Source organism: Drosophila teissieri, chromosome 3R (genome assembly GCF_016746235.2).
Source record: "Drosophila teissieri strain GT53w chromosome 3R, Prin_Dtei_1.1, whole genome shotgun sequence".
NCBI lineage: Eukaryota > Metazoa > Arthropoda > Insecta > Diptera > Drosophilidae > Drosophila > Drosophila teissieri.
Window position 1 is genome coordinate 24,199,828 of NC_053032.1, and position 23,024 is coordinate 24,222,851.

The following is a 23,024-nucleotide window of genomic DNA, read 5'->3' on the forward strand; positions in this document are numbered from 1 at the left end:
AAACGTATAAGTTATAAACGAAACCCTTAAAGTTAAAAACAACACCTTAAAATAAAAGCAGAAGCTCTAATATTATAGAAAAAATATATACACAAAAATAATAATAATAAATAATAAATATTTTTTTGATAGATACATTTTTTAGCAAGAAGATACAAACAAAATATAAAATATAATACAAAAGTATACCTTGTATTGTATGGTATTGTTCTGTATTGTATTATAAAAGTTTTCAAATAGTTTCCAAAAAATGCAGTACCTCACATCCCCCCTGAGCTCGACACTTGGCCGCAGATGATAAATCATAGCTTAATCTCGGAGTCAAAGAAAAACGTGAACGTGAAACCAAAACCGATAACAAATACCTAATCTCTCCCTGGCAACGAAGCGAGTAATCCGCCGGCGACGCAGCCGCGTTTCTAGCGGGCACTCCACCCGCAGAGCTTTAGCTTTTCGGTGTCGCTGAGAAGAGTGCTCTCAGCGCTCTCGCGAGAGAGCCGAAAGCTCGGCGTTCCGAAAAAGCCGACATATATATGCATATCCATGCGAGTACCTCGGCCAGTTTGGTGCGGCGTCGAGTAGCGAGCGGTTGTGCAGAACAGAAGCAGAAGAGTTGGTAGCCGAATCCAAGTTAATTAAGCAGCAGCATGTATCACCTGAAGAGTCTGGCCCGCCAGGGCGCCCTCCGCCAGCAGGAGCTGGCCACGCTGGCCAAAGCCCTGCCCACCGCTGTGATGCAGTCGAGCCGTGGCTATGCCACCGAACATCAGATACCCGATCGCCTCAAGGATGTGCCCACCGCCAAGGATCCGCGCTTCTTTGACATGGTCGAGTACTTCTTCCATCGCGGCTGCCAAATCGCCGAGGAGTCGCTGGTGGACGACATGAAGGGCAAGCTGACCCGCGACGAGAAGAAGCAGAAGGTGAAGGGCATCCTCATGCTGATGCAGCCCTGCGACCACATCATCGAGATCGCCTTCCCCCTGCGCCGCGATGCCGGCAACTACGAGATGATCACCGGCTACCGTGCCCAGCACAGCACCCACAAGACGCCCACCAAGGGAGGCAAGTGTTGACCCCAGATAACCCCCAGATAACACCCAGATAACCCTAGATATCATAGACAGAGTTTTGTAAATAGCTAGTTAGGTACTCCTCAGTACAATGTGGTTTCCATTCGAATTCAAAGGGATGCAAACAAAAAACCAAGCCCACTAAAGTGCTAAATTTTAGGGAGACCATTAGATGATTTTGTTTCCCTTGAAAACCTGCAGCAAAAAGTGCAATTACCGAGCCAGTTTAAAGCTAAAATAAGTCGGCACTTACTACGGTTCTGAAAAACCGTAGAACAGCAGTTGTTGCGCGATGCAAAATCGATTTTTCCTTAGGCATTTCTGGCATTTCGTCTTGATTTTTCGAGTTATGTAACCCAAGTATGAGCCACACATATCCCCTTGCCCCCTTGCCCCTTTCGCCCCACGTTCTGCGCATGTACCGCCGCCTGTTTTGTTTACGTTTTAGCCGACTCGGCTCCCCTTGCTCCCCCCTTTTTTCATTCTAGGCTTTTTAGGCCGCATTGCATAAGGCTGGGGCGTTGGGTACTACACGTGTTTTCATTAGATTTCCAAACCCTTCAAGTGTTCACCACCCATTCAGCATTCAAAAACAGATGTACTGTGCATAATATACGAGTATTCTGTGGCCGCTTTTCGCACATTTCATTATTTTCGAGCTGGCAAATAATGTATTTCGATTCTTTCGTTTCTTCGCTGCCTGTTTTTGTTTGTTTTGCCTTTGGCTGGGTGCTATTTATAATGAACTTTTGCTTGTGTTTTGCTTTCTAATTGAAATGGGAGCACAGCACTGCACAGTGTGTCAAGTGCTGGCTAAAAAGTTACGCCCCCAACCACCCAAAATAAAACCCCCTTGTTGTCAGGCCACGAAAATTGTTTGTTTCGAATTCTGTGTTTTTGGCTTCGTTTCACGTTATTAATTATAGAATCAGTTTGTTGCTTATCAAAAGCAAAAGGGAAAAAAATCACAAAAAATATGTAGTGAAAAATATTCGACCAGGGAATCTTATCTGACCTTGGTTATGCGCAAAAATAGCAAACAAAAACAGCCGAAAACCGAAAAAACGCTATGCCCCTACAATTTGTTGTTTACGATTATTGCCACGCTTCTTAGCGCTTTATGATCTTGTTTTCGATCCATAGATCGATCGATCATGTGCTTTAGTTGGGTCACCAAAAGTTGTAAACAGCCTGTTACTAAGTGAATCCACCTTATGGCTCGTTAATGATTCACTCAAACAGCGCTCTGCTATTTCAGTCGAAAGGTGCTAAAAATTGCTAGTCTATTTATTTACTTAGTACTAGATCAATGGACAGTGTTTAATGGCTACCATTTTGTGCGCTCCATGCTCTAATTAATGCTAATTCCCGCTGATGCATCTGCCATTTAGCTGTTAATTATTTAATACGTTCTGTATGTACATACATCAAGTCCGGTCTCGAATTTCGGCAAAACTTTTGCCCACTTTAAAAAAGCCGGCTCATGAATTTCGTTTCATTTGGCTCCCTGCTGAATGTGTTAAGTTGTTTGTGCCTCTGGAGAACTGGTTTCAATTTGCCCCGGGTGTCTGTCAGTTCGGCTTTGTTCACGTGATGGTCACGTTGTGCCAAAAAAAAGAAAAAGAAATGAACAGAAACTGGGAGTTTAAGATGCATGCGTCATATGCTGTACCACTGTGCTGTTTTTTTTATTTTTCAACACATGAGGGTCCATTCAAAACCGATTTGATCTGGTCTACGACTATGGAACTTTCTACACATGTCGATGAACCGAACTAAATTGTCTAGGCAATTGAGGGGTTTGCTCTGTAATTAGCCTACAACAAGTGATGCACTCAGACTCGAATCGAACGCGACAAAATACAAAACTGATAGTGTAAAGCGGCCCTATCGCCAGTATATAATATATACATATATTTATATTTATTATCGGTTGTCTACACAAGTGCACAACACATTAGTTCAAGTAAATAGCGTTTCCCACAAGTACTTGGCAGTTATCTTATTGACAAACAAGTTCCGATTCTGTTTGCTCGCCTCGAGAGTTGCACTCGAAAAATGCGTATGCAAATCGTGGTCAATTGTGCGACACTTGAGGGCGTTCCGATACTCACGCCCCTAGAAAAACAAACAAACCTGTTCGCATTATCTAGTTCTCAGCTAAATGGTTGATCACGATGGCATCGACATCGAAATGGCATGTTTCTAGGCACTAAACTCTGCTGGGGGTGCGTCCATATCTGCGTCACTTCCGTTCAGATCCCCAATCTTATCGAGCATAGAGATCTCAAGGCCCCCGGACAGAAAGATTTCGGAGAAGTGTTTGCACTCGCCATTCTAATCATATGGCGTTGAATTCTGGTCAGCTGACTTGCTGAGGCAACCGGTTTGGTCTATACGAAAAACAAAATGATCCTCGCCTGTTGCCAATGGCGCATACATATACTCGTTTGTATGTGGACTTATAGACACACTTATGGACGTGGCTATATGGCACACACAGCCACACGATCGAGCCCCCAAATGTGTTATCGCAGCGATTGTATAAGCATGCCCAGCTAGACTACATAGACTAGCATATATAGCCAGCTAGCTATCTGTGGAACCTTAATAGATTCATTTTTGTATTGTTTTTCGAAAAGTATTTGGCAAAAAGCGAAAACAAGTCGCCTGATCAAGCCGGTTGTTGCTGCTCCTCTGGCATTTTTGCTGTTTTTTGTTTGTTTTTTTGTTTTTTTATGGTAAACATAAGCGAAAAGAAAGGCGAAGACTGGGGCTTCGCCAAATAGAGAATGATGATTCGCTGTCGTCAAGCGCTGTGGGTACAGTCAGCACCATTCTCAGCTGGACTTGGGGTTCGATTCGATATGACGGCTTGGCTCACTCAGCGGAAAGGCAAAAAACAGACGCCGAATGGCCGGAAGAAAGGCGTTCCACACCCAAATCACCACTCATTATAATCTCAAAAGGGTACACGTTAGTGTGGCTGAAAGTTCTTACAAGAAGGGTCTTGCTTAAAAGTAAGAATTACTACTTCACACCCTGTGACTATAATCTTCATAACACCAGCTCACTTATCTTAAAGTTTATTATTGTAGACCAAAGATAGTGCGCTGCTAAAGATTAAAGATTCAGTAAGAGCCTAGAAGTACCTATTTTTAGGTTGTTTACAGCAAACGGATCATAATTCACTTCTTTCAGTCGCGACAGCAAAATGTACTTTCAAATCCAATGTACTTGAAAAACAATGATACACAAATAAGTTTCAATCCGGTACATAGTGAATTGTAATTTGTGAACTTGTGTGCTCATCGTTTTTTGTTTTTTTGTTTATAAGTTCCAGTTGCCGGGCCCCAAAAATTCTACACAGCTGATAATGTCAAGAACTCATTTTGAGTGCCAAAAGCGATTTTAGATTTTGTTTTTTCTGTGGAGAAACCTAAAGTTCGCTTGAATATTGAATCATGGTCACTATCGGCTTGGCAACATGGCATTAAGTTTATTGGAAAGAATTAAGCTAATTTGGGATTTTATAGTCTTGTTTTTTTGGGGGCTCGTCCCGGGGTTCCAATGGGGAAGTCATTAATTCACCTAGTTCTACAAACATATATCTGTATAAAGGCCATTTGGTGGAACTTGCACTTGCCAATAAAGCCGCATTTATATATTTATCGATCCATAAAAGGCGGGCACTTTGCTCTTCAAAGTTCTTACAATTGAACACGCTTATTAAATTCGAATTACAAGCAGGAAACTTTGGCTTATCTAATCGCGGCCTTAGCAAAGATATCAAAATTAAATGTGCCAAGCAAATAAAGATAAGACCGAAGGAGGGGTTTTTATGGTTTCCGATACGGTTCTTGGGACTGTTGCGCCATCGGCGAAAGGTTTCCCCACGTCTGCCAGATGCAATGATTTTGTTTTTAGGGCACGTGCTTTAGTTAGTAGAGCAGCCAAGAAATGTTCGGTTGTATCATCGATTCGGGGAGAACTTTTGCTTTCCGCGAGGAATTCGTGTAGGTTGTCGTCTATTTTGGGATTTGTCTATTGGATTTAGGCCAAAAATGAAAGCTGCAACAAGGTTGCCGAAAGTTCCGAGCACACCTGTCGTATACGTAATGTGCTTATGCAATTTGTTTTCCCTTGCAGGCATCCGTTTCTCGTTGGATGTGTCACGCGATGAGGTCAAAGCCCTGTCTGCCCTGATGACCTTCAAGTGCGCCTGCGTGGATGTGCCATTCGGCGGTGCCAAGGCTGGCCTGAAGATCAACCCCAAGGAGTACTCCGAGCACGAGCTGGAGAAGATCACCCGTCGCTTCACCCTTGAGTTGGCCAAGAAGGGCTTCATTGGACCCGGCGTCGATGTGCCCGCCCCCGACATGGGAACCGGCGAGCGCGAGATGTCCTGGATTGCCGATACTTATGCCAAGACCATCGGTCACCTGGACATCAATGCCCATGCCTGTGTCACCGGCAAGCCCATCAACCAGGGCGGCATCCACGGACGCGTCTCGGCCACCGGTCGCGGTGTCTTCCACGGCCTGGAGAACTTCATCAACGAGGCCAACTACATGAGCCAGATCGGTGAGTGTTGCATCATCGCTGTCTAGTTATGAATGAGCAGCATCCTAATGGCCATTTCTCGATACTTAGGCACCACTCCCGGCTGGGGCGGCAAGACCTTCATCGTCCAGGGCTTCGGCAACGTGGGCCTGCACACCACCCGCTATCTGACCCGCGCCGGTGCCACCTGCATCGGTGTCATTGAGCACGACGGCACTCTGTTCAACCCGGAGGGCATTGACCCCAAGCTGCTGGAGGACTACAAGAACGAGCACGGCACCATTGTGGGCTACCAGAACGCCAAGCCCTACGAGGGCGAGAACCTCATGTTCGAGAAGTGCGACATCTTCATTCCGGCTGCCGTCGAGAAGGTCATCACCAGCGAGAATGCCAACCGTATCCAAGCTAAGGTACATTTTTAATTCAATATTACATAAGAATCGTGTATATAATTTTCATATATTTTAGATCATTGCCGAGGCTGCCAACGGCCCCACCACCCCCGCTGCCGACAAGATCCTCATCGATCGCAACATCCTGGTCATCCCCGATCTGTACATCAACGCTGGTGGTGTCACCGTCTCCTTCTTCGAGTGGCTGAAGAACCTGAACCACGTCTCGTACGGTCGCCTGACCTTCAAGTATGAGCGCGAGTCCAACTACCATCTGCTCGGTAAGTTATATCACTATTATAAGCCAGAACAATGGGCTCTTGAAGGCACTTGCTCCTCATCTCTCTATCTTTATCTACCAATCTATCTATTTAAATAAGTATATTTTGGCCCATTGATCACGCCATCTCATTGATCGGTTTACGGATAAGTTATGTTATTTATTTTAGAAAACACAAAACCTATCAGAATAGCGCTTGCTCTTTCGGCATTTGCTCTTCCCAAATTGGTTCAGTACTTCCAAATTTCGTTTCTCTTTAGTTTACTTTCGGTCCTATCCACCTGCACCTACAAATCCAACCATAACCAAGAGACTCTAAGATCGTAATTTAATTTTGAAGTATCATCTAAGTAATTCGTTGTTTATTCTTCTTCTTTTTCCGTTTCTCTATCAACAATGTAGCCTCAGTCCAACAGTCAATCGAAAGAATCATTAATGACGGTACATTCTGATTATTAATTCTTTTCGTTACCACCTATCCATCCTAAAGCCCAAGAAACTATTTCTAGCTCACGTTTACCTCTTTATGTAGTTAGTTTTGTTCTGTTACCTGTGCATTATTTATTACTTGTTATTTCCGCATTATCCAAAAGACATTTCTATATCATAATCACACTAATATTAGGATACATCCAATCCAATGCTTTAATTCGGTATCTAATTATTTGGTGGCTTAAAACCTTGTCATATATGTCAATGTTGTTCTATGAGCATGTGGCACACTTAACTAATTGCTTTCGTCCTTTTTCGTCTCCCCCATCGCTGTCTTCCTGCAGAATCCGTGCAAGAGTCCCTGGAGCGTCGCTTCGGCCGTGTGGGCGGTCGCATCCCCGTGACCCCATCCGAGTCGTTCCAGAAGCGCATCTCCGGCGCCTCCGAGAAGGACATCGTGCACTCCGGCCTGGACTACACCATGGAGCGCTCCGCCCGCGCCATCATGAAGACGGCCATGAAGTACAACCTGGGCCTGGACCTCAGAACCGCTGCCTATGTCAACTCCATTGAGAAGATCTTCACCACATACCGCGATGCCGGCCTGGCCTTCTAAGCCCGCTGAGTGTGCTGATTAGCCCCCAGACTCTTAACTAGTTAATTAAGCAATCGAACTCAAGAGCATAACTATTGCTATTGCTCCATGCACCGCCGTCTTAGATGAAAAGTCACAAAACCGAAATGCAAGAATCGTAATTTATATCTATGGCAATTGGAGCTGGCCGGAATAACTCTTTTAAAACAACAAAAAAAAACAAAAACAAACAAACAAAAGCCAACTTTCGCCCGTGTTTCGTATTAAGTTGAACAAGTTGCGAGCTTATTATTGTTGATTTTCTGTAATTTTTAAGTTAATGAGCGTCAAAGTGAAGCAATTGCATTTTCAATTATGTATCGCAACGTCTCGTACCGTCAAGTCACGTTTATCGTACGATCGCTCCGTTGCCGTAACATTAAAATAATCAAATATACACAAAACTAAACTCTAAACAAGTGCATTTTAATTGTCGATTGGAGTTGGTCACTTAGCTAATCACAATGGAATACAAATTGTTAGTCTCGATTATAATCTACTCGTACGCAAAAACGTATATATCGCTGGATCGACTGGAATGTATCAAAAATATATATGGGTTCTATAATACTATAAGTACACTTTTGTGATAATAAAAAACGGAGATACAGCACAGCGTACATGCGAGAGTATCCGTGTCCGTATACAAATTGGAAGAGGATTGATAAGTGTTTAAAGAACTAGTGGACTACAAGCTACTGGGAAAGTATATCTCCGGGTCCGAGTGCATGTCAACGTTGTGCAATCTTCTGATGGGAGTAGTGAATCAAAGAACCAACGATTTCGGAAACAATTGCTGCTTCACATAGTCGTTGATCATTTCCATAAGCAGCTCGCGAGTGACTTTCGGATGCTTCAGCACGTAGCCAAAGTCTTTCAGTTTCGTGTTATCCAAGTAGAGGTGCTTGTGCTGGAGCTGCTCCTCGTCGAGGTAGGGTGTCAGCGGAGTGTTGTCGATGCCATTGCGCTGGCAAATCTCGGCCCAGGGTGCCATGTGCTTGTCGTTGATTTCACTGACGGTGTCCGTGGGATAAAGCTGGAAAATGCAAGTGCATGATTAACAATAAGCTGTAGCTTAGTGCGACGATTACCAGCTAACTTACTTTTGCCAAATTTGACATTACAAGGCCAAAGAAGTCCAAATTGATGTCGAAAATATCCACCAAAAGATTACTTATGGTGCCCTGCGTCGATGCTGAATCATCGCAGATGTTGTAGATCTGGCCGGCGGTCTTGGGACTCTGAGCCAATTGCCAAACGGCAGCGCACACGTCCGATACGTGCACCGTATTCAAACGCATGGCATCGTTCCACAGCAGCTTCATTGTCTCGTTGAGGTATTTGTAAATGGCAGCGATTATAATGCGCGGCACTGTGAACGGAAGGCAATGGGTGGTGGGGTCGGGTTTAACCCATGTGGTTTGTCAATTACATCAATTATCGGGTATCAGCGAAGAGGGACACTCACTCAAATAGCGCTTATCGCCAATGCCATAGACCACGGGCAAGCGGACGACCGTGTAACTGAGATCGCCAATGTTGGCCAGTTCCTTCTCCACCTTCAGCTTCTGCTTGGCCACGCCCGTCCACGGATCCGACTTGCAATCCTCTTTCAGCGGCGTCTTCTCGCTGCTGTTCACACATCCGGAGCTGAGTTCCACGTACCGTTTGGCCCGCTGATTAGCCGCCTCATTGGCGCAGTTCAAGCTGAGCTTCAGGATGCCCTCCTTGTAGACGGCATCATCCTGGTTGGCACGCGTCTCGGCCGCACAATTGATGACGATGTCCCAGGCCCGGCCGGTGGTGGGGTGTGGCGCAAAAGCCGCCTTGCAAGAGGCTGTGGATAAACAAAGGGGAGCGTCCTATAACCAGTTTAGGTGCAACTGCATTAGGGTGGCTCGCTTTGGCAGCAAGCTGGTACTTGTAAGTTCTAGATCCAAAAGCCTTTTTCCTTTTAATAACGTTATAGATTATAGATCTTCGTAGGCGTTGAGATCCGCATCCTGCTAGAATGAGCCACCCTAATGTAGTGTGATTACCTACCGGCGTTTATGAGGTTGGCGCTGCAGAACTCCACCCGATCGCTCTCGAAGACCCGCGTCTGCTCCTCGTTCAGCCATGCCATCTGCGGCGGCGTCTTATCGGCCAGTCGTATTTCCTGCGCCAGTTCATTGTCCAGCAGATAAGTGGCCAAGTTGCGTCCAATGAAGCCGCAGCCTGCGGGAAGAGGAAGAGCGCGGATGCAGTTAGCGTTGCTGATAAGCGGAAGTGGGGGCGGGGGGTATGAGGATGTTGAGGATGCTGCGAGGGGACCACTTACCACCCAAAATCAGAACAGTCGGCTTCTCAGACATGCTGCAGGCGCGACACAGTCAACCGGAATGCGAATGAGTCAAGTTGAAAGATATATATTTGTTAGCGGTCGCAATGGTTTTTGTTGTTTTGTTTGGCTGTATTTCTGGTGTGACCGCCGCGTGCCGTTGTCGATACAACAAATAATTTCGTTACTCCGTATGCTGGTCACACTATGGCGCCGGATTTAAACCACGTTTTATGTACTTCAATTAGCGTCGGACGTTGGGCCTATTTAAACAGACCAGAATCAAGCACCTCTTTACTTGTTACTCCATTGGGTTTAAATGTCACAAAAATATCCTGCTGGTCTACCTTATGTCCGCTGTCACAAAGAACTGTAATTATTACTACATTGTGGTCCTTTCAAAATTTATAGGTTATGAATTAGCGAACAGAGTTGCCAAGCTCACCAATAGTGCACAGCAATACTATCGGGACGTAATCCTTTGGGGTCAATGACTTGGTCACTCTGTTAAAAGCCACATTTTAATCGTCCATTTTGGCCAAAATCGGCGAACAGACCGGAACTTAAACTTTTTCTTCCCATAAAAGCCTTCAAGAGTGATTTGAAGAACTTAGAAAGCAACATGCCTGGGGTTACAGTGAAGGATATTGATCAGCACGTGCTGACCAAGACTATGGCAGCTTTTCTTAAAAAATCCGGAAAAGTTGTTGTGCCGGAACTGGCTGTCTACGTGAAGACTGCCAAGTTCAAGGAGACTGCTCCCACCGACGACGATTGGTTCTTTATTCGTTGCGCCTCCATCATGAGACACCTGTACCTGCGCAGTCCTTCCGGAGTGGCGGCATTCACCAAGATCTACGGCGGACGCATGCGCAACGGAGTTCATCCGTCCAAGTACTGTCGCTCATCGGATGGCTGTATTCGCAAGGTACATACATGTGAAATGCTTGTGCTATAAGGTTATATTTAATATCACATCGTATGTATCCTGAACAGGCTCTTCAAGCTTTGGAAGCTGCTCACATGGTGGAGAAGCATCCGGATGGGGGTCGTAAACTAACTTCCCTGGGACAACGTGACTTGGATCGCATAGCCAACAAGATTGTGGCCAAGCAGCGACAGGCTATTGCACCAGTTTCCATGATTATCACAACCTAAGATGCTAACAGTCAAATTGGAACCACGAATGAGCATCTTTAAGTGCCTTGGACTTTGTCGATGACATATTTCTAAAACTTTCTCAATAAAGCTAAAACTAATAATAATGATAAATTAAAATAACATAGTACTTGAAATAGAACTGATATGACACTTTATTTTTGGCACAAACATGCCGAATAGCAAGAATCCAGATTCAAGTGCTAGCTGGACCACAAATCTCCCGATTTCTGGTTGCCAGGAGCTCTGAAACCGCGGACTATGACCTCGGCCTGCCACCAACCGCTGGCTTCATTTGCTGCCTTCAAAAAGTCCTGCTCTTCGCTAGTCTTGCTAACGTCTGCCCCAGATTTATCCAGATTCAGCAGGCCAAGATCCTGGTAAATGTCCAACTCTTTGCAGCAGCGTAATTCATTTGGTGTGTTCTCGCTGCAATGCAGGAGATGCAGATGTATGTTCTTGCAGCTGCGTGGAACTTTGCTGAATACATGCTTGGGGATTAAATTAACGGAGTCACAATGGGATTCTTGAAGACCACCGGTGTCTGTAAGAAGTTCCATTTCTAGAAACACATTGGTGGCATTCAGTTCGGTGGAGAAGAGCGTGTACAGTTCCTCGCAGGTGAGCAGGCGGAGTAGCGCTTGGTTAATGCGACCTTCGGGCAGGGCATGGTGCTCGCAATAGTGATCTCTGGATATTGAATCATGTGGTATGTGGAGGGTATAGACCTCCGAGGGCATGAACGTATTGTTGCCAAACAGAAATCGGAGGCTCTTCACTTCAGAGCTCCTGAAGGCTTGTCGGATGATCTGTAGGAGAGAACAGGTAGATAAAGACCAAAAGAAGTCCTGGATGTATAGGGAAACGCACCTCTCTCATGTCACTAATGGATTCCTTGGTGGCCTTTGCCTTGGAGCGCTGCTGGTTGCGTTGATAGTGGGCAAAGGACTCCTGATCCTCGGATTTCTCCGATTCATTCGCTTCAGACCATTTCTCCACATAATATTTGTATGTTTTGTACACGAAGGGAATTTGCCGGCGTTGGTAGAGCAAGAAGTCCAGGATGCCATTAACGAACTCCGCTGTGGTCCCACTGGTCAGGACCTCAATGTTATCCAGCTTGAGATCAACATTCTTAATATTTTGATCCATTAAAAGGTTGCAATATAACAATTTTAAACAAATGCTCTTTTCGAACTATTTGCAAGCGTTGCCAGACTGTAAAATTCAGATTGTTTACAGTAATCGATAAGTTTATGAAAACAGTGACTTTTAAAAATTAGTTTTACAAAGTCTAAATTAATTTTTATTTCGGTTGTTAGCTATTTCTTTTATTAAAATCTAACTGTTTAAGCATTTTCTGCCTTTTTAACTTTTCACGTTTTGAAAAATATTTGTTCACCTTGAGAGTTGCCAGACGTTCATGTGTCGAGAGTACGGTAACACTGCAAATGCGAATGACTAGTAATTTTGTTGCCGACAATAAAGAGTAAAAAGTTCATCAAACGTTCGGCAAATCAGCAAGCACAAAGGCAAAATGGTAAAAAATTATCTCCAGAACACCCTGAACCCATTTACGATCGCGAACCACACATTTGCAGGGACAAAACCAATCGGCCCAAGGGGGAGCTGGCGACAAGAAAGATGACAAGGATAAAAAGAAGAAGTACGAGCCCCCAATCCCGACGCGCGTTGGCAAGAAGAAGAGGCGCGCAAAGGGTCCGGATGCGGCCATGAAGCTGCCCCAGGTCACGCCCCACACCCGCTGCCGCCTTAAGCTGCTCAAGCTGGAGCGCATCAAGGATTACCTGATGATGGAGGACGAGTTCATTCGCAACCAGGAGCGCCTGAAGCCCCAGGACGAAAAGAACGAGGAGGAGCGCTCCAAGGTTGACGATCTGCGCGGCACCCCCATGTCCGTGGGCAACCTGGAGGAGATCATCGATGACAACCACGCCATCGTGTCCACATCGGTGGGCTCCGAGCACTATGTCAGCATCCTGTCCTTCGTGGACAAGGATCAGCTGGAACCAGGCTGCTCCGTGCTGCTCAACCACAAAGTGCACGCTGTGGTCGGAGTTCTCAGCGACGACACCGATCCAATGGTCACGGTGATGAAACTGGAAAAGGCCCCGCAGGAGACTTACGCAGATATCGGTGGATTAGACACTCAGATCCAGGAGATCAAGGAGTCTGTCGAGCTGCCACTGACCCATCCCGAGTACTACGAGGAGATGGGCATCAAGCCGCCCAAGGGCGTCATCCTATATGGACCTCCTGGCACGGGCAAGACCCTGCTGGCCAAGGCTGTCGCCAACCAGACCTCAGCCACTTTCCTGCGCGTTGTGGGCTCAGAGCTTATCCAGAAGTACCTGGGAGACGGACCCAAACTAGTGCGTGAGCTCTTCCGTGTGGCCGAGGAGCACGCTCCATCCATTGTGTTCATCGACGAAATCGATGCAGTGGGCACAAAGCGATACGATTCGAATTCTGGTGGCGAGCGAGAGATTCAGCGTACTATGTTGGAGCTACTGAACCAGCTGGATGGTTTCGACTCACGCGGCGATGTCAAGGTTATCATGGCCACCAATCGTATCGAGACCCTGGATCCGGCGCTAATTCGTCCCGGTCGTATTGACCGTAAGATCGAGTTCCCGCTGCCCGATGAGAAGACCAAGCGCCGCATCTTTACCATCCACACATCGCGCATGACGCTGGCCGAGGATGTGAACCTCAGCGAACTGATCATGGCAAAGGATGATCTATCCGGCGCCGACATCAAGGCCATCTGCACAGAGGCCGGCTTGATGGCGCTGCGAGAACGTCGCATGAAGGTGACCAACGAGGACTTCAAGAAATCAAAGGAGAGCGTCTTGTACCGGAAGAAGGAGGGCACGCCCGAGGGTCTTTATTTATAAGTCGAGCGCAGATATACTTTCAGTTAATTTTGATAATTCCCCAACACATGCATTAAACCACATTAACACTAGAATCGCTTCCCGATGTGAATAAATTTGTAGTTGCCGGGAGTTGATGTGCAAGTTTTCCCAGGAGGTCGTCCACATAGGTCCTTTGTTTTGCGGATATCACGTTGAGTGGAGCGCCCTGATGCTCCAAGTATCTGAAGTGTGCTTTATCTGTTGCATCTGCCAATTCCAGTTTTTGGTAAGCCTCTTGTTCTGCTTTCAATTCTAAACTTTCTGCTCCCGCACTCTTCATGGTTTCATAGAAGGCACTTAGTTTGGCCAGTTCGAATCCGGTTTTGAAGCCATTCTCAAAGCCTTCATCGAAGCTGTCCTGGAAGACCTTTTCCCTGCCATCGGCAACGCCATCTGCATAGCTTATCTGGAAAGGAAAAGGGTATTTAGGAGTCGTGCTCACTCGGAATGTAAAGCCAGCTGATTTCATCATGAAAGCTGGCCGCGCCAATCTCATTTTAAACTCACCTTTGCCACTTTTTCCTGCACACGATGATAATTTGTGGCGCTGATATCTTTAAACTCAGTTTCATCATCCGAATCCCCAAATGCAGGCATTTTATTTATCACAAAATATTTAAACAGAAGTTAAGATTTAATAACAAACAAAACGAGCGTTTTTTGTAACAGGTGTGACCGGGTTTTATATGCCAAATATTACCATTTCATAAACTAAACTACGGAAGAATCTTTAGAGAATCTTATACTTATTTAAAAAGAAGATGAAAACTTAAAGAAACAATTTTTGTTAGTTTTGGATATAAGAAGTTTTTAAAAGCCATCGCGACAGGAATTCAAATTTCGCGCCACTGAGGGTTAACTAATAACTTGCAGCACTGATTATTTTAAATTTGAAAATTTTCGGTTATAGTGAACTCAGGGAAGTCAGTCGAAAATTTGGAAATTGCACAATGGTTGTGGGCGTCTTTCCACTGGGAAAACTAGCTTTACTTGCCATCAAGCACATTAGCAAACCCATCGGCAATATGATCAAGCAAAAGGCCAAAAAGAATCAGTCATTCAAAACCCTGGTTGTGGCTCCCCCAGCGAGATGTAAGTAAAATCCCTGGAATGCCGACTAATTATCAGTATAACCAATATAATGTGCAGTATACCATGTTATTGATGTTCGCTCCAAGATGTGGATGCTGGGACTGGGACAACCTCGTCTTATTCCGCCCCTAACTGACGCGATGACTATCCAAATGGGTGGCGATATCCTGGGCGAAATGGTCATCTTCATACTTGGCGCCACGCTGATTATAGGGGAATTCAAAAGGTTTGCAAACCACGATTGTCCAAAAAGAAGACCAGTTTATTTTGAATATGTATTTAGGCAAGCCAAGAAAGACAGGTTGAAGCACGAGAAACACAGGTTGCATCGGGAGAAGCTGGAGGAGAGAATTGGTGACCTCACCAACAAGGTCAGCCGCCAGTCCAAGGAAATCCATCAGCTGAGAAGCAAGTTGGGCAGCAGAGAAACCTATACGGGATGTAGCAGTACGGCGGATTTGGAATGTAACTGAATTGGCGTGGAAATGTCAGTCGCCCTTATTTTCGTGCAAAATTTTATGTTACGCACAATGGTGATCGGCAGTTTTCCAGTTGGCAAGCTTTTCATTCATGGCGTGAAACGGATTAGCAAGCCATTCGGAGACCTTCTCATATGGATGGGCAAGCATCATCCCTTCATCCGGCGCTATGTCATCATTCCGCCGGCCCAGCTTTACAACACCTTTGAGGTCCGTTCCAAGCTCCGTATGCTGCGACTGAAACAGCCCAGGCGGATTCCACGCCTCTCCACTCCGATCGCCATCAGATTGGGCGCTGATATGCTGAGCGAGGCCTTTGTGTTTGGCATTGGCATGGGTCTCATCTACTACGAGGTTTTAAAGTGCGAACTAGTTGCAATGTTTTAAACAATTTTATTTCTAAAAACTGTTTTTATAGAACATATGCAAAAAGTCAGAAACAAAACCAGGAGATCGAGGAGCAGAAAAGAGCTCTGGATGAGTGCGTGGACTGTATCAGTGCGGATGTGGAGCGGAACCAAAGGGACCTCAACTGGATTAAGGCAGCCCTGAGAAACGTGGAAAAATAAGGATTTCTTTTGTATATAATTTTATATCGACTGTACGAAATCGGTTACAAATGTGTCGATTATTGATTTATGTAATAAAATAAATACACACGTAATTTCCAAGTTCGTCTTTTCGAGAGTGACCCGTTATTTACGGTTAAGCTTGTAGATTCAAATTGTCATCACTAAAAAATTGACTATCGTTCATCACTGCGCACACCGCTACCTTGTACACATCTCTAATTTTGCACGGATATTTTGTAATAGTTATTAGTTTAAAGGAAAAACAATGGTTATTGGCGTCTTCCCGGCGGCCAAGCTCGGCATCTTGGCCATCAAGCAGATCAGCAAGCCGATAGCCAACGTGATCAAGTCCAATGCCAAGTCAAGCCCCTTCTTCAGGAAATACATCTGCATGCCGCCCGCGCAGTGTAAGTGGTGCGATGTGATTAGATGAGATTACGAGCCTTAATCCCACATTTTCAGTCTACAACTGGGTGGAGGTGAAGACCAAGATGTGGGCCCTAAACATGGGAGGTCGTGTCAATGTTCCGCCGCTGAACGAGGCGATGGCCATTGAGCTGGGAGCCAATCTGCTGGGCGAGTTCATCATCTTCTCTATCGGAGCCGGTCTTCTGATTTTCGAGTACTCACGGTTGGTAAACAGAGATCCCTAGTGGCTTCAGAGCTTTATTAATCCGGCCACCTTGCAGTCAAACCATCAAGGAGAACAAGAAAAACGAGTTGGCGCAATCGGAGAAGATGACACTAACCAATACGCTGACGGAGATGAACTTTCGGCTGGAGCGACAGGATGCCCAGATACGGGAAATGACGCGAGTGCTGGCTGATTTAGGTTCCATTTCCTTACAACCCAACAAAAGTATAACATAATCATATACCAACTCCCCACAGATTCGCGAAACATTTTCCGGTGGCACAAAGAGCCCATTCAGGAATACGTGCCCTTCGATCCCGACACACCGGACCAGAGTGCCAGCGCCAGAAATCCGAAAAAGTTCGACAGCTTATATGACCCGCAAGGCGGTATGGCCTTCCGAGCCCTGCACTTTCTGGACACGCAGATCTTCGTGGACGGACGCAATCGCAAGGCCAAGGAGGCCCTCAAACACCTGGATGAGGTGGCCGAGCAGCTGGAGCAATCCTTGGGTGAGGCTGCCACCGTTGCCGTCGCCAGCTCAGTGCCTACGAAAACAGCTGAGCTTTGACCCAATCGGCAGCTGGAGCAGGATCTGGCCCTGCTCATGATGGCAGTGGCGATGGAGGAACAGTGAGGCTGCCCGCTTGTACACATTCAACCTGCAGACCATTTCATCAGTGCTAGTTATGATCAAATCGCGTGTTACCATTTCGTACTTTAAGCATAAAAGTCAATAGTATTCTATAACTATTGGACGTTTGTAGTTATATTTATTAATTTTTATTGTTACCGCAGAAAAACAACTAAAGAGATGCAAAACAGTGTACAAGATGAGTGTATAAAGTGATGGATGGGTTTACTCCTGGCAGACTAGGTCCTGTAGCTGTCGCAGTTCCTCTCCAGGGGGCAGGAGATCGCCCAGATAATCGCAGAATGAGTTACAGATGGCGTACAAACTGCGGCGCACTGCGCATCGAAGCACATTGAAGCTGGAGCTCGGTGCCCTAATGTTGCCTATCACGTTGCTTAGCTTGTCCAGCTCATTTCGCAGCTTGTTGATCGCCTTGATGATAGCCGGCAAATCGTTCTGCACCACTCCATATGGATCCTCTTTGAGCGATGCCGCGCACACCTGCGCCAGAGCCTGCGTCAAATAGACTACGGGCAGGGAGTTGGCCAGCAGAAACGTTGTCTTGGAACCTTCGGGTTCCGTGAAGAAGTACACAATGCCGGGAACTCGCTGTAGCAACCGTTGTAGGGACTGCTCCAACTGCGTGGATACGCGCTCACACCAGTTGGGAACATGTCGCATGCCATCCGCTGGAGGATCGAATGCATCCTCGCGCCTGGGCGACACAATGGGTCGGATGCCGTGGATCTGGTTGTATTGCCGTAGCAATACCTTCTCGGCCATCAAGCTAGCAGTAAGCGATTCGGTTATCTTGGGCATTGGCAGACTCTGGGCGCCCTTGAGTACACTTATCTTCTGCATGGACTCGGTTAATTCTTCAGTAAAGCTGCCGAGAATACTCAAGCATTGGTCGCAGAGGGCGCGCCAGTTTGCTGGGCGGTTGCCCGGCTCGGTAAGCTGGAATATCTCTGCCCGCTGTGCCGAATTCTTTCGCAACGCCAGCTTGTAGAAATAATGAGCAGCTAGACACTGCACCACATACACGTTGAAGACTCCGAGTCCCGCTACCAAGGTTATGTCTTGTTCATGGGCAAAGGCAGCTCGCGGTTTGGTCACCACCAGAGGCAAATCCTCCGACAGCAGAATGCCGTAGAAGCAACGCATGAGGTGCATGTTACTCAGAATTTGGGCGGTCAGCAAATAGCCGTAGAAAAGCAGGCGCACATTGGTCGCGACTCCGAAGAAACCTTCCAGTCGCTCGTCCATGTCCACAGAGAGAATGTGACTAAGTTTGTGGCATATCATGGGTCCAAAAAGCCAAAAGACAGCGGTGTAACTGAGCGTGGGCAGCAGTGATCTTACTAAAGCTTTGGCCAAACTGCCGTAAAGTAGTTCGCGCATCTTCTCCGCCCGCGACTGCTCCACAATGGGGAATTCAATTGAAATCTCCTGGCGCATGTGTACAGAAACAAAGTAGTAGCAGCCGGCGGACAGGCCGATGCCCAGTAGATAGACATGGTAGGCACTAATGCAATCCTGGTCATAGCACTTGTATCTCAGATGTCTAGGAACAAAAGGAAACATAAGTACTGACGAATTCATCACATTCTAGGTATACTCACTGATAGTCTGTGTGCAGGTAGCCCGTGTAGAGCCAGGCGGTCAGCAAACCGACCAGCAGATGGGCGCCCAGAAAGAGTAGCTTGCGTGGACCGTAATGCACGAGCCAGCGGTACCGGGTTGGGCAGTAGGGCCGCTCCGACAGGTGCTGCTGGCACAGGACCACGCCGTAGAGCACGACGGAGGCTACCAGCGGGATGCTGGCAAACCAGGTGTACCAGCTGGCTACCAGACGCAGTGTGCCCGTCACCCAGGCGAGTGGATGCAACAGTTGGAAGTTCACGAACAGCAGGAACACGGTGAGAAGCAGGAATTGGATGGCCACGCTGAGGAGCACCGCGCGCAGGCAGCGGCCGAGCAGCAGGAGCTTGCAAGCGTTGCTGGAGGAGCTGGCAGACATGTTTCCGATTCGAGCTGCTAGACCATCGAGGTATCACCAAAAATTTGGTTAAATTCTATAACTTGTTTAATTTATTTCGCGACTAATTGCAAATATTCGACGGTTGCCGGCAACGCGCGCGTTGTTGCACTTAAAAGTGTGGCCGTATGCCTAAACTTGAGCTGGCTGTAATCGATAACTCCGTTGATGTCAGTAGTGAGTAACCCTAATAAAAACGGTTATTTGAAATACATATATTTAATTACAAAGCACAATTTTGTAAATCTGGCAAGTTTACTATAAAATAGCTCAAGAAAAGCGTATGACAAAGTCAATATATCTTTAATTTTCGACTTAATTTAAGCTTCAGTTCTTCTTATGCTTCGGTCTCATGTAGCACTGGAAATAAAAATTGGCGAACATGATGAACATGATCGCCGCGGAGCAGCTGACCAGATAGAGGGTTCCCTGCGAGGCCTTGCACTCCCGCTGCATGGCGGTGAAGGCACAGTGGCCAAACATGAGGAGGAACTGCAGCATTTGCATAAGGGTCAAGCACCGCTTCCAACGAACCGTATTGCCCTCGATTGCCGAATAATAGTACGCATACATGAAAATATGAACGATTACATTGAAGGAGCACAGGAAGAAGAGTTGACCCCCGTAGCCATAGAATCGTATTATCAAGTAACCGGCGGAGGGCATTAGGACGTGATGGAAAACGTGCAGAAACGTTATTTGCGAGTACTTCTTGCGCAGCACGCAAAACACGGTGTCCAATAGGTCAACAATCTTGTTTATGTAGTAGGCATAGCTGATACAGCGCTCCCAGTTCTTCAGCGGATGATCCTGCTGCAGGACGGTCATGCAGCGAAAGTTGTACGGTTGGAATGCCAACATGAAGTAGTATCCCTGAGAAAGAAAGTTTTCTCAATTGGACCTACATATGTACGTATGCTCGGAATTCTGTACTCACGGGCAGGAGCATCATTATATTGTAGCAGATCTGGAACATGTTATAGTACTTGAGCACTCCTCGCAGATTATAAGGTTCACGGTGCTCCATGAACTTTCTGCCGGCCTTAAAAACTACCAGAAGATAAACGGTGAGGATAATGATGATGGGACCGGGTCCAGTGGCCAAAGGCAGCTGCTTGGAGTCCGCATAGGGCGTCCTGAATATTTCTAACATATCTGATAACTATTTATTTTGTACTGTTCAATTTTACAAATAAAACTGCTGAGCCGCCTTTCTACCACATGTCTTTTCGAATGACATAAAATATACAAATATTTGGAAAATGTAACAATTTTCGTTGCTTGGGTGTAAACTTTTTGAATGAGTACGTTTTCTAGGCAAGGGAGATTTAATAAATTTAAGCTCTAACTGCCAAACTGCCACTTTTTATTGGGAACATGCTTGCCATACTGTTGGCGGACCGATATGTCTGCTATCGATTGTTGCATAGCTGACATACTCTGGCATAATAGAACTATCGATTACACACGGTAGTAGCTTTAGCATTTTGCAACAGTCCACCTTCGGTCACATCACATTTTGTTGTTGTCGCGGTCGGAAAAGTGCACGGAGTTACGGTCGTCGATTCGTCGATTTTCCGTTAAATACAGCATACAAATTCCAAAACAAATGCGCGCACTCGCCGCCGCCGAAAACGCAGCGCAATAAGGTGTGTAATGTGTCCAATTGGCCGCAATTAAAAGTGAATAAATGCCCTAAAATTCGTGAAGTTGAAATAAAAAAAAAAATACAATTTTCGTGTGCGCGTTTGCCAATGAGAGTGAGAGAGCAGGCCAACAAGAGAGAATAAGCGAGCGAGCGAGAGCGAGCCATAATATTGCGTGAATCGAATCGAGCGACACAAAATTGTTGTAATTAATTCATATTTAATTGGCATTTGGCGTAATCCGAGTCTGTGCATAATAAAGCCCAAAGCGAAGTGCACTCGTCAGTTGGCATTCGTGTGTTTGTTGTGTGTCTCTTGTAGCGTAATGCGTATTGAGGTCACTTTGTACATATTATAGCAGCAGTAAACCGCAGCATAGGCACGCGTATCGTACATGTGCATGTGTGTGTGTGTGTGTTTGTGCGATTGCCCAATGCCCAATACCCATACCAGTGCACCGAGATAGCCACCAATGTTCGTTTTCATCCCACTGCCCAAGGCGAACAGCTGCTCTCCCCCTCCCCATTGCCCTCCCCCTCCCCCTCCTTCTGCCCCTGACGCTCTGCTCTCGTGTTGTTTGTGTTGTCGCTGATCGCCGGAGCAGAACCACAGGGCAGGTGGTGGCTATTGCCCACTGTGCCGTATTGTCCACCGTGCAGCGCAGGCCAACAAACAAACAAGCGAACGGGCACGCATTAATTATACTACTTAAAATATGGTCTGCAAATTGTGCTAAACTTAACAACGCAGCGGAGAGCGTATAAGTGAGACAGAGAGAAGGAGAGAGAGGGAAAGGGAGGTGGTGTGGGTGATGCCTCCCCCTCGCGCGCTCTCTCTACGCGCTCGTTGCTTTTGCTTTTGGTGTCTTCACTTCATGCTCCATTCACCTACTTTTACGCGCTCTGCGCTCTCTGCTCTCCACTTTTCACTCGACGTTTGCCACTGCTGACGTTCGTTTTCTGAATTCCAAATGAAGTCATGAGCAGATTGTACACCCAAAGAAATAATCAAAACAAACGCTATTAAACGTTTAATGGCTAATGTTTGCACCTTTTTATGGCCGTAGCATCACGTTACCTTGATAAAGGGCACCTTTCTTCAGTCACATTTGATGACACGTAAATGAATTAAAATAATAGAAATATATAAGTAAATTGAAACATACATCTGTTTTTCTACGCGTGTACAAACACCACAATACGCAGCTAAACGCAAACGTCGTTGTCGCATTATTACAGCTAAAAAAGGAAGCAGAGTGGCATACAAAATAATATCATTGCAAAAAAAAAGTGAAATTAAGTGTTTAAAAAAAAAGAAAGGAAAAGAAACCATAAAAAAACATGAACATGACATGGCCGCGTCTCGTTTACACAATAACTCAAAATTAATTTAATATGCTGGCAAATGAGCAAAGCGAAAAGCAAGCTAAAAGGTGAGCGAATAACAGAATAAGGGGCACAAAACTTAACAACGCATAAATAACAAAAGGTGCGGCCTACGATTTGTCGTTTATACGATCGCCCAGTTAGCAGTATCTATTTAAGTGCGACTTTGGCTTTACAACCTTGTGGTTTTTTCCCCTTCCTGCCGCGTTGCGGTGACCTGTGCGTGAGATGGCGCATAAACCAGATTTAGGCCACTTCCATGTTCGTTACACGCGCAGCGCATAAACCCTGATTGGCCCCTCAATTCAGCTACTTTTGTAAGTGGTCAACTTGTGGAGCAAAACAAAGGCAGCAACGCAACGCAGCGCAAGGCAACGCAATTCCACTTCGATTAAAGTGCGGGAACCATGAGTCAACCAAAAACCCCGAGACAAAGACAAGAAGACCTCCACTGAAAATAACAATAGGTTAATTGATTGAATGCGGAGTTATAATTAGGCTTTCCATGCTATCTGCCAATCTGCAAAGGTCTTTTATTCTAATATATTCATCATCATGCCAAAGAGAATGGAGATCTCAAATATTAAAAGGTTGCCTATACAATTGAAAGCCAACCTTCAATTAATGCCTTTACATGAATGTGAAGTATGCATAGGAACATATAGTCACTATAATTCTGATTTGAATAAAATTCACTATACATATTTAATCTCTGAATCCATATTCTTGTCTGTGACTAATCCGGGAATTCCC

The 23,024-nt window shown here is 45.9% G+C and overlaps 12 protein-coding genes across 19 annotated transcripts in view; 7 read left to right on the plus strand and 5 right to left on the minus strand.

The window, feature by feature from the left end:
• Nucleotides 1-573: 573 nt before the first annotated feature.
• Nucleotides 574-7,790, plus strand: LOC122622418 (glutamate dehydrogenase, mitochondrial). Of its 2 annotated transcripts, XM_043800832.1 has the most exons (6): nucleotides 574-1,065; nucleotides 5,223-5,657; nucleotides 5,727-6,046; nucleotides 6,105-6,309; nucleotides 6,711-6,749; nucleotides 7,085-7,790. In XM_043800832.1, exons 1-6 carry the CDS (start codon nucleotides 648-650, stop codon nucleotides 7,354-7,356), a joined length of 1,689 nt encoding a protein of 562 aa, XP_043656767.1. In that variant the 5' UTR covers nucleotides 574-647; the 3' UTR covers nucleotides 7,357-7,790. The 2 variants fall into 2 exon arrangements, with proteins under 2 accessions (XP_043656767.1, XP_043656768.1); XM_043800833.1 differs by lacking the exon at nucleotides 6,711-6,749.
• Nucleotides 7,780-9,853, minus strand: LOC122622420. Its single transcript, XM_043800837.1, has 5 exons — nucleotides 9,695-9,853; nucleotides 9,418-9,591; nucleotides 8,843-9,211; nucleotides 8,478-8,746; nucleotides 7,780-8,410 (listed from the first exon to the last, which is right to left on the minus strand). The coding sequence occupies exons 1-5, from the start codon at nucleotides 9,726-9,728 to the stop codon at nucleotides 8,141-8,143; spliced, it is 1,116 nt and encodes a 371-aa protein (XP_043656772.1). The 5' UTR covers nucleotides 9,729-9,853; the 3' UTR covers nucleotides 7,780-8,140.
• A 352-nt stretch (nucleotides 9,854-10,205) lies between these two features.
• On the plus strand, nucleotides 10,206-10,972 carry LOC122622421 (40S ribosomal protein S19b). The gene is made up of 2 exons (XM_043800838.1): nucleotides 10,206-10,622; nucleotides 10,691-10,972. Exons 1-2 carry the CDS (start codon nucleotides 10,317-10,319, stop codon nucleotides 10,850-10,852), a joined length of 468 nt encoding a protein of 155 aa, XP_043656773.1. The 5' UTR covers nucleotides 10,206-10,316; the 3' UTR covers nucleotides 10,853-10,972.
• A 52-nt stretch (nucleotides 10,973-11,024) lies between these two features.
• Nucleotides 11,025-12,070, minus strand: LOC122619526. Its single transcript, XM_043796510.1, has 2 exons — nucleotides 11,723-12,070; nucleotides 11,025-11,661 (listed from the first exon to the last, which is right to left on the minus strand). Exons 1-2 carry the CDS (start codon nucleotides 12,002-12,004, stop codon nucleotides 11,056-11,058), a joined length of 888 nt encoding a protein of 295 aa, XP_043652445.1. The 5' UTR covers nucleotides 12,005-12,070; the 3' UTR covers nucleotides 11,025-11,055.
• Nucleotides 12,071-12,240: 170 nt separating this feature from the next.
• Nucleotides 12,241-13,844, plus strand: LOC122619525 (26S proteasome regulatory subunit 4). The gene is made up of 2 exons (XM_043796508.1): nucleotides 12,241-12,392; nucleotides 12,454-13,844. Exons 1-2 carry the CDS (start codon nucleotides 12,390-12,392, stop codon nucleotides 13,768-13,770), a joined length of 1,320 nt encoding a protein of 439 aa, XP_043652443.1. The 5' UTR covers nucleotides 12,241-12,389; the 3' UTR covers nucleotides 13,771-13,844.
• On the minus strand, nucleotides 13,729-14,487 carry LOC122619530. Its single transcript, XM_043796514.1, has 2 exons — nucleotides 14,299-14,487; nucleotides 13,729-14,197 (listed from the first exon to the last, which is right to left on the minus strand). The coding sequence occupies exons 1-2, from the start codon at nucleotides 14,386-14,388 to the stop codon at nucleotides 13,823-13,825; spliced, it is 465 nt and encodes a 154-aa protein (XP_043652449.1). The 5' UTR covers nucleotides 14,389-14,487; the 3' UTR covers nucleotides 13,729-13,822.
• Nucleotides 14,488-14,503: 16 nt separating this feature from the next.
• LOC122619529 (putative OPA3-like protein CG13603) lies at nucleotides 14,504-15,364 on the plus strand. Its single transcript, XM_043796513.1, has 3 exons — nucleotides 14,504-14,883; nucleotides 14,941-15,109; nucleotides 15,167-15,364. The coding sequence occupies exons 1-3, from the start codon at nucleotides 14,742-14,744 to the stop codon at nucleotides 15,354-15,356; spliced, it is 501 nt and encodes a 166-aa protein (XP_043652448.1). The 5' UTR covers nucleotides 14,504-14,741; the 3' UTR covers nucleotides 15,357-15,364.
• LOC122619528 (putative OPA3-like protein CG43998) lies at nucleotides 15,364-16,026 on the plus strand. The gene is made up of 2 exons (XM_043796512.1): nucleotides 15,364-15,724; nucleotides 15,781-16,026. The coding sequence occupies exons 1-2, from the start codon at nucleotides 15,369-15,371 to the stop codon at nucleotides 15,929-15,931; spliced, it is 507 nt and encodes a 168-aa protein (XP_043652447.1). The 5' UTR covers nucleotides 15,364-15,368; the 3' UTR covers nucleotides 15,932-16,026.
• Nucleotides 16,027-16,109: 83 nt separating this feature from the next.
• Nucleotides 16,110-17,154, plus strand: LOC122619527 (putative OPA3-like protein CG13603). Its single transcript, XM_043796511.1, has 4 exons — nucleotides 16,110-16,341; nucleotides 16,397-16,565; nucleotides 16,624-16,766; nucleotides 16,826-17,154. Exons 1-4 carry the CDS (start codon nucleotides 16,200-16,202, stop codon nucleotides 17,137-17,139), a joined length of 768 nt encoding a protein of 255 aa, XP_043652446.1. The 5' UTR covers nucleotides 16,110-16,199; the 3' UTR covers nucleotides 17,140-17,154.
• Nucleotides 17,155-17,310: 156 nt separating this feature from the next.
• On the minus strand, nucleotides 17,311-19,358 carry LOC122619524 (nucleoporin Ndc1). The gene is made up of 2 exons (XM_043796507.1): nucleotides 18,825-19,358; nucleotides 17,311-18,766 (listed from the first exon to the last, which is right to left on the minus strand). Exons 1-2 carry the CDS (start codon nucleotides 19,220-19,222, stop codon nucleotides 17,428-17,430), a joined length of 1,737 nt encoding a protein of 578 aa, XP_043652442.1. The 5' UTR covers nucleotides 19,223-19,358; the 3' UTR covers nucleotides 17,311-17,427.
• An 82-nt stretch (nucleotides 19,359-19,440) lies between these two features.
• LOC122622179 (elongation of very long chain fatty acids protein F) lies at nucleotides 19,441-20,542 on the minus strand. The gene is made up of 2 exons (XM_043800426.1): nucleotides 20,178-20,542; nucleotides 19,441-20,113 (listed from the first exon to the last, which is right to left on the minus strand). Exons 1-2 carry the CDS (start codon nucleotides 20,391-20,393, stop codon nucleotides 19,568-19,570), a joined length of 762 nt encoding a protein of 253 aa, XP_043656361.1. The 5' UTR covers nucleotides 20,394-20,542; the 3' UTR covers nucleotides 19,441-19,567.
• Nucleotides 20,543-20,699: 157 nt separating this feature from the next.
• The window catches only part of LOC122622175 (histone-lysine N-methyltransferase 2D), a 29,615-nt gene continuing 27,290 nt past the window's right edge, over nucleotides 20,700-23,024 (plus strand). For 2 of the 7 annotated variants that reach the window (XM_043800415.1, XM_043800422.1), the window contains exons 1-2: nucleotides 20,701-20,889; nucleotides 22,125-22,318. The gene's annotated coding sequence lies outside the window, so the exon portion shown is untranslated. Of the gene's footprint in view, nucleotides 20,890-22,091; nucleotides 22,319-23,024 lie in introns of all 7 variants that reach the window. The other 5 variants (XM_043800421.1, XM_043800416.1, XM_043800419.1 and 2 more) reach the window with 5 other exon arrangements.

Excerpts from the sequence above, each read along its gene's own strand:
- LOC122622418 (XM_043800832.1), top strand. The coding sequence starts at position 648 with ATGTATCACCTGAAGAGTCTGGCCCGCCAGGGCGCCCTCCGCCAGCAG. Across the intron at positions 6,047-6,104 it reads CCAACCGTATCCAAGCTAAG|ATCATTGCCGAGGCTGCCAA; the intron begins GTACATTTTTAA and ends CATATATTTTAG. Across the intron at positions 6,750-7,084 it reads CGAAAGAATCATTAATGACG|AATCCGTGCAAGAGTCCCTG; the intron begins GTACATTCTGAT and ends GTCTTCCTGCAG.
- LOC122622420 (XM_043800837.1), bottom strand. The coding sequence starts at position 9,728 with ATGTCTGAGAAGCCGACTGTTCTGATTTTGGGTG. Across the intron at positions 9,592-9,694 it reads GACTGTTCTGATTTTGGGTG|GCTGCGGCTTCATTGGACGC; the intron begins GTAAGTGGTCCC and ends CTCTTCCCGCAG. Across the intron at positions 9,212-9,417 it reads CGCCAACCTCATAAACGCCG|CCTCTTGCAAGGCGGCTTTT; the intron begins GTAGGTAATCAC and ends GTTTATCCACAG.
- LOC122622421 (XM_043800838.1), top strand. The coding sequence starts at position 10,317 with ATGCCTGGGGTTACAGTGAAGGATATTGATCAGCACGTGCTGACCAAG. Across the intron at positions 10,623-10,690 it reads CGGATGGCTGTATTCGCAAG|GCTCTTCAAGCTTTGGAAGC; the intron begins GTACATACATGT and ends TATCCTGAACAG.
- LOC122619526 (XM_043796510.1), bottom strand. The coding sequence starts at position 12,004 with ATGGATCAAAATATTAAGAATGTTGATCTCAAGCTGGATAACATTGAG. Across the intron at positions 11,662-11,722 it reads CCATTAGTGACATGAGAGAG|ATCATCCGACAAGCCTTCAG; the intron begins GTGCGTTTCCCT and ends TCTCTCCTACAG.
- LOC122619530 (XM_043796514.1), bottom strand. The coding sequence starts at position 14,388 with ATGCCTGCATTTGGGGATTCGGATGATGAAACTGAGTTTAAAGATATC. Across the intron at positions 14,198-14,298 it reads TGCAGGAAAAAGTGGCAAAG|ATAAGCTATGCAGATGGCGT; the intron begins GTGAGTTTAAAA and ends TTTCCTTTCCAG.
- LOC122619529 (XM_043796513.1), top strand. The coding sequence starts at position 14,742 with ATGGTTGTGGGCGTCTTTCCACTGGGAAAACTAGCTTTACTTGCCATC. Across the intron at positions 14,884-14,940 it reads TGTGGCTCCCCCAGCGAGAT|TATACCATGTTATTGATGTT; the intron begins GTAAGTAAAATC and ends TATAATGTGCAG. Across the intron at positions 15,110-15,166 it reads ATTATAGGGGAATTCAAAAG|GCAAGCCAAGAAAGACAGGT; the intron begins GTTTGCAAACCA and ends ATATGTATTTAG.
- LOC122619528 (XM_043796512.1), top strand. The coding sequence starts at position 15,369 with ATGTCAGTCGCCCTTATTTTCGTGCAAAATTTTATGTTACGCACAATG. Across the intron at positions 15,725-15,780 it reads ATCTACTACGAGGTTTTAAA|AACATATGCAAAAAGTCAGA; the intron begins GTGCGAACTAGT and ends CTGTTTTTATAG.
- LOC122619527 (XM_043796511.1), top strand. The coding sequence starts at position 16,200 with ATGGTTATTGGCGTCTTCCCGGCGGCCAAGCTCGGCATCTTGGCCATC. Across the intron at positions 16,566-16,623 it reads CTGATTTTCGAGTACTCACG|TCAAACCATCAAGGAGAACA; the intron begins GTTGGTAAACAG and ends GCCACCTTGCAG. Across the intron at positions 16,767-16,825 it reads GCGAGTGCTGGCTGATTTAG|ATTCGCGAAACATTTTCCGG; the intron begins GTTCCATTTCCT and ends AACTCCCCACAG.
- LOC122619524 (XM_043796507.1), bottom strand. The coding sequence starts at position 19,222 with ATGTCTGCCAGCTCCTCCAGCAACGCTTGCAAGCTCCTGCTGCTCGGC. Across the intron at positions 18,767-18,824 it reads TACCTGCACACAGACTATCA|ACATCTGAGATACAAGTGCT; the intron begins GTGAGTATACCT and ends TTTTGTTCCTAG.
- LOC122622179 (XM_043800426.1), bottom strand. The coding sequence starts at position 20,393 with ATGTTAGAAATATTCAGGACGCCCTATGCGGACTCCAAGCAGCTGCCT. Across the intron at positions 20,114-20,177 it reads ATATAATGATGCTCCTGCCC|GGATACTACTTCATGTTGGC; the intron begins GTGAGTACAGAA and ends TTTCTTTCTCAG.